Source organism: Diaphorina citri, unplaced genomic scaffold (assembly GCF_000475195.1).
Source record: "Diaphorina citri unplaced genomic scaffold, Diaci psyllid genome assembly version 1.1 scaffold4522, whole genome shotgun sequence".
NCBI classification, from domain to species: Eukaryota; Metazoa; Arthropoda; class Insecta; order Hemiptera; family Psyllidae; genus Diaphorina; species Diaphorina citri.
Genome location: NW_007381920.1, coordinates 6,307 through 10,315, shown reverse-complemented (window position 1 = coordinate 10,315; position 4,009 = coordinate 6,307). Strand labels below are relative to the sequence as shown.

The 4,009-nt window shown below is 40.9% G+C and overlaps 1 protein-coding gene across 1 annotated transcript in view; it reads left to right on the top strand.

Moving 5' to 3' along the window:
- Positions 1-159: 159 nt before the first annotated feature.
- LOC103521103 (probable chitinase 10) overlaps positions 160-4,009 on the top strand; it is a gene marked incomplete at its 3' end in the record, with an annotated part of 10,118 nt that continues 6,268 nt past the window's right edge. The window contains 7 exon segments of the mRNA XM_026831934.1: positions 160-401; positions 596-687; positions 1,209-1,391; positions 1,754-1,939; positions 2,279-2,583; positions 2,967-3,272; positions 3,526-3,652. Coding sequence (XP_026687735.1) covers positions 337-401; positions 596-687; positions 1,209-1,391; positions 1,754-1,939; positions 2,279-2,583; positions 2,967-3,272; positions 3,526-3,652 — 1,264 coding nt within the window.

The window sequence follows — 4,009 nt, the reverse complement described above, 5'->3', positions numbered from 1 at the left end:
AACAAATGCTGAACAAAAATACAAATAAATACCTACCTAAAATGCAAAATACTTATTCAATTCTATTTTACTAGTGATTAGTGATGTTAGCAATCTAATAAACATGAAGCTTTGTTTTTTTCAGACTGAAAAATGCTCTCATTGAAGAGCGTGATATACATAGCTGCTCTGATAGCAGTTAGCAGCTCCGATGTGCAGAGGAGACAAAGGTCTTTCTACAGGGACTCTGTAGAAGGTAATCAAAGGGACAAAGCTTTCCGCCGGGATTCGGTGGAGGCGTTACCACTCCATAGTAAACTCGAGTTCAATCAAGCTGTGGAAAATGACGAAGAGGGAATGTTTGGGACCAAGTGGATCCCTCTGAGATCTGCCATTGAGAAGACCCTTCTACCCAAAGAGAGGTAAGTACCTGATGAAGATACGTAAGTTATTGTTGAAAGATCTAACATTTACAAAAACTTTTCGTCCAGTGACCTATAAACGGAAAAACTGATGTTTCAGGAAATTACTAGATACGAAATGCTGAAGACCCTAGACACTTTGTTTGTTTGGGAATAAGGACTTTTCCTATATGACTTGCTTGTTTATATTTCAGGGCGGAAGAACACATACCTCTGAGGGATGCTGTGGAGAGAAGGCCTATTCTACATTCTCCCAAAGACAACTACAGGTTTATGCAGCAACCTGGTAAGTCGACTTGATTCAGGGATACCTATATCCTAGAGGCAATAAGGGAATACGTATAATATGGAGGGAACCTGTTCTACTATCAGATAGATATTTGTTAATTGTTTTGTCACCTTATCTTTCCGATACCGAGCCCACTAATCAAACTAGATGAACTCGCCTCGTGACATTAGAGGAGAGATGCTCCACAGAAAACTGTTTATCTTCGATGTGTCCGATTCATAGATGCCCTGTTATCTCTGGAATGCTGGACAGACTCTAGAGTCTAGACGTCAGTCATCACCTGTTAGGCAAAACTGTCATGCAAAACCTGTCGTGAGTGGCTGGCCTTCAAATTAAATTGATCCCAAGGGCGAGGAAAACCTAGACCCTTGACAAATGGAGTGTGCTTGAATAAGGCATGTCATGTGTTCCAATCCACTCGACCCCTTAGACACAACAGTAAATTTTCAGATAGAACCAACCCAAACTTGCTGTTCTGAGGACAGTCATCTATTCATTTCCGATTCCACTCTTCTCAGGTACCAAACATCAGGTGGTGTGCTACGTGGAGGCCAAATCTGCCTACCGACACCGACCTGCGACCTTCAACGTAAAGAACGTGATTCCACAAATCTGCACGCATGTCATCTATGCATATGCCGCCATTGATCCTGTGTCACGTGCCCTCATTCCTGAGGACCTGGAGTATGACGTCATCAAAGGTAAATTGAAGAAATGTTTCACAAGTTTTTTCTTCCGCAGCGATGAAAAAGTTGCAATGTTTGGCTCTTTACCTATATGTGTTGCACCGAAAAGTCTTTCATCAGATAGTAAAGGCATTGACTATCTAATGGCAAAAAGTCAATGCAAGGGAGACATTTCTTGAAATACCCGTTTTGTAGGGTATTTCTTGAAATATTTGCAATCGTAATTGTCGTATAATTAACCCTGGAAATAATATCTGCAAACTGCAAATCAATTTAGCCCGGTACTACTGAACTAACTAGGGATGAAATTTACTAAATCAACAAAGACCGAGGTAAGGTTATCCTGTACTAACCTATCATTTCTCTTGTGTTCCCAGGTGGTTACAAATCCTTCTTGGGTTTGAAAGAAGCAAACCCGGAGTTGAAAGTTTACCTGGCCGTCAAGAGTAACTTTGTATCCATAACCAGCGACAGGGAAAGTAGACTCAACTTCATATCTTCTGTCCTGGAAATGTTTGATATGTACAAATTTGATGGACTGGATTTGAACGTCAAGGACCCAGGTAAGGTCATGCTGAAGAATTAATGGCGAACCCTATAACTTTAGCAATAATAGAAATACATAAAATAAGTAGGTTATTTTGTAGATTCCTTTACTATTTCTGACATATCTATAATTTTTCTTTCTATTCTGGTAATGCCGCCACTGGTCGCTGCTCGAAGTAGCTACTCAATTGTCCCAATGAATCAGCCCCAAAATCCAAGCACAGAGTCGAAAAAACTTTGACCGCGCCGGAAATCGAACCCGGGACCTTCGGAGTGCAAGCCTAGTGTGATCTGTGTGATACCCACTCAGCCACCGAGGTTCTTTTCTGATTCTTACCCCTTTTCTTTTCCTTCAGCATTGAACGACGAAGATGATGACGATCTCGAGAGTATTGCTAACGAGAGAAGTGACTTCTCCACCTTCATTCAAGAACTCTCTTCCACCCTCCGGCGAAACAACTATCAACTAACCCTCACTAGTCCTGGAGTTATCGATAGGAAAACATCTCTAGTGGACATTTCAGTGGTGGCTCCACTAGTGGATTTGATCCTACTGAAGAGTTTCAACAACGACCATATGGACGATGAGGTTGTACCGGTCAAACCAAACACCAAGGTCAACATTCAAGTGACTTCTACTATTGCTAACTTCAATAATATTGTAAGTTGAATCACCTCCTTCATACTTCATAGGCAACTTTGAATATTGCAAATAGGCATTTAAGTTAATGAGTAGGTATCTAGGAAGGTAGATACACGAGTATTGCTGTAAAGTTTACACCTAGCAAAACACAAATTTAATCTATTGCTAGACTCTGTAGAGGATTTTAGAGATGAGCACATTGCATACCTACAATGAAATTCTAGGCATTCATACAATTTTTGTGACTACAAAGAATCAAGCACATTGTGGTATGTACATAAGTAGGTACCTACCTACCTGGAAGGTAATGAGCTGCTCATGAATCTAGGTATATGGACACCGATTACACACCCAAATGTTCATCTACAATTTATTCTAGAAACCCAAATCTTCCTTTCCAGGAAAGCGCCGTCTACAATTGGATCAAGAAGGGGGCTCGTCCAGAACAAATCATCATTGGCATTCCATTCTTCGGCAAGTCGTACCGACTGTTCAATCGGAGCGAGTATGGACTAGGCGCCACAGTCAAAGGTCCAGGCACCGAGGGCAAGTACACACAGATGCCCGGCTACTTGGCTTTCTTCGAGGTATGCAACAAATTCAAGGACAAGACGTGGAGACATTTCACGGACTCGAACGGCGAACCTTTCATGGTGAAGAAAGACGAGTGGATCACGTACGAGAATAACGACAGCATTCGACGAAAAGTGAGTGCTCCATGGAGGATAGATTAGAGAAAGGCTGATTTAACTATTGTAGATCAAAACACCAAAAAGGTTCTTTCAAAAATCCAAAACAGTCTGCTTTCATGTTCAATTAAATATCTACCTAGATATACTTAGATATATACGACTTCAATTAGGCTGCGTTTGAAATCTTGCAAAGGATGATAATAAATTGTATTTTATTCGATGTAAGCGATGCTAAGGGGTTTTCATGAATACTTGAATCAATTTTCAGATGAACTACATCAAAGACAGACATCTCGGTGGTGCAATGCTGTGGACTTTGGATTTGGATGACTTCCGCGGATTCTGTGGACAAAAATATCCTTTGCTTTCTGCCGTCGTAAGCAACCTGCAGCCAGGTAAAGTAACAAAATCAACTTATTATTGTGTATATCTTTTGAAGTTTGTAATTAACACATTGAGTACGAAGCATGAAAACACGAATTAGCGCTAGGTCCGGAGCCCTAATTTGGGTAATTTCTGATGTGATCAATTTATGGATCACACCGGACATAGAGCACAACTATATTTTATTTTGCTGACACCAGAAGAAACCAAAACTAAGCATGATATACTGCATCAAACCACGTAGAGTATAGGTCTCCAGTATGATCCATTTTTGTATCACGGGCCTTGGATTGAAGGAAGTCTCGTGATACAAAAGTGGATCACACCGTACCACCACCAAAGTGACGGTGATACAAAAATGGATCACA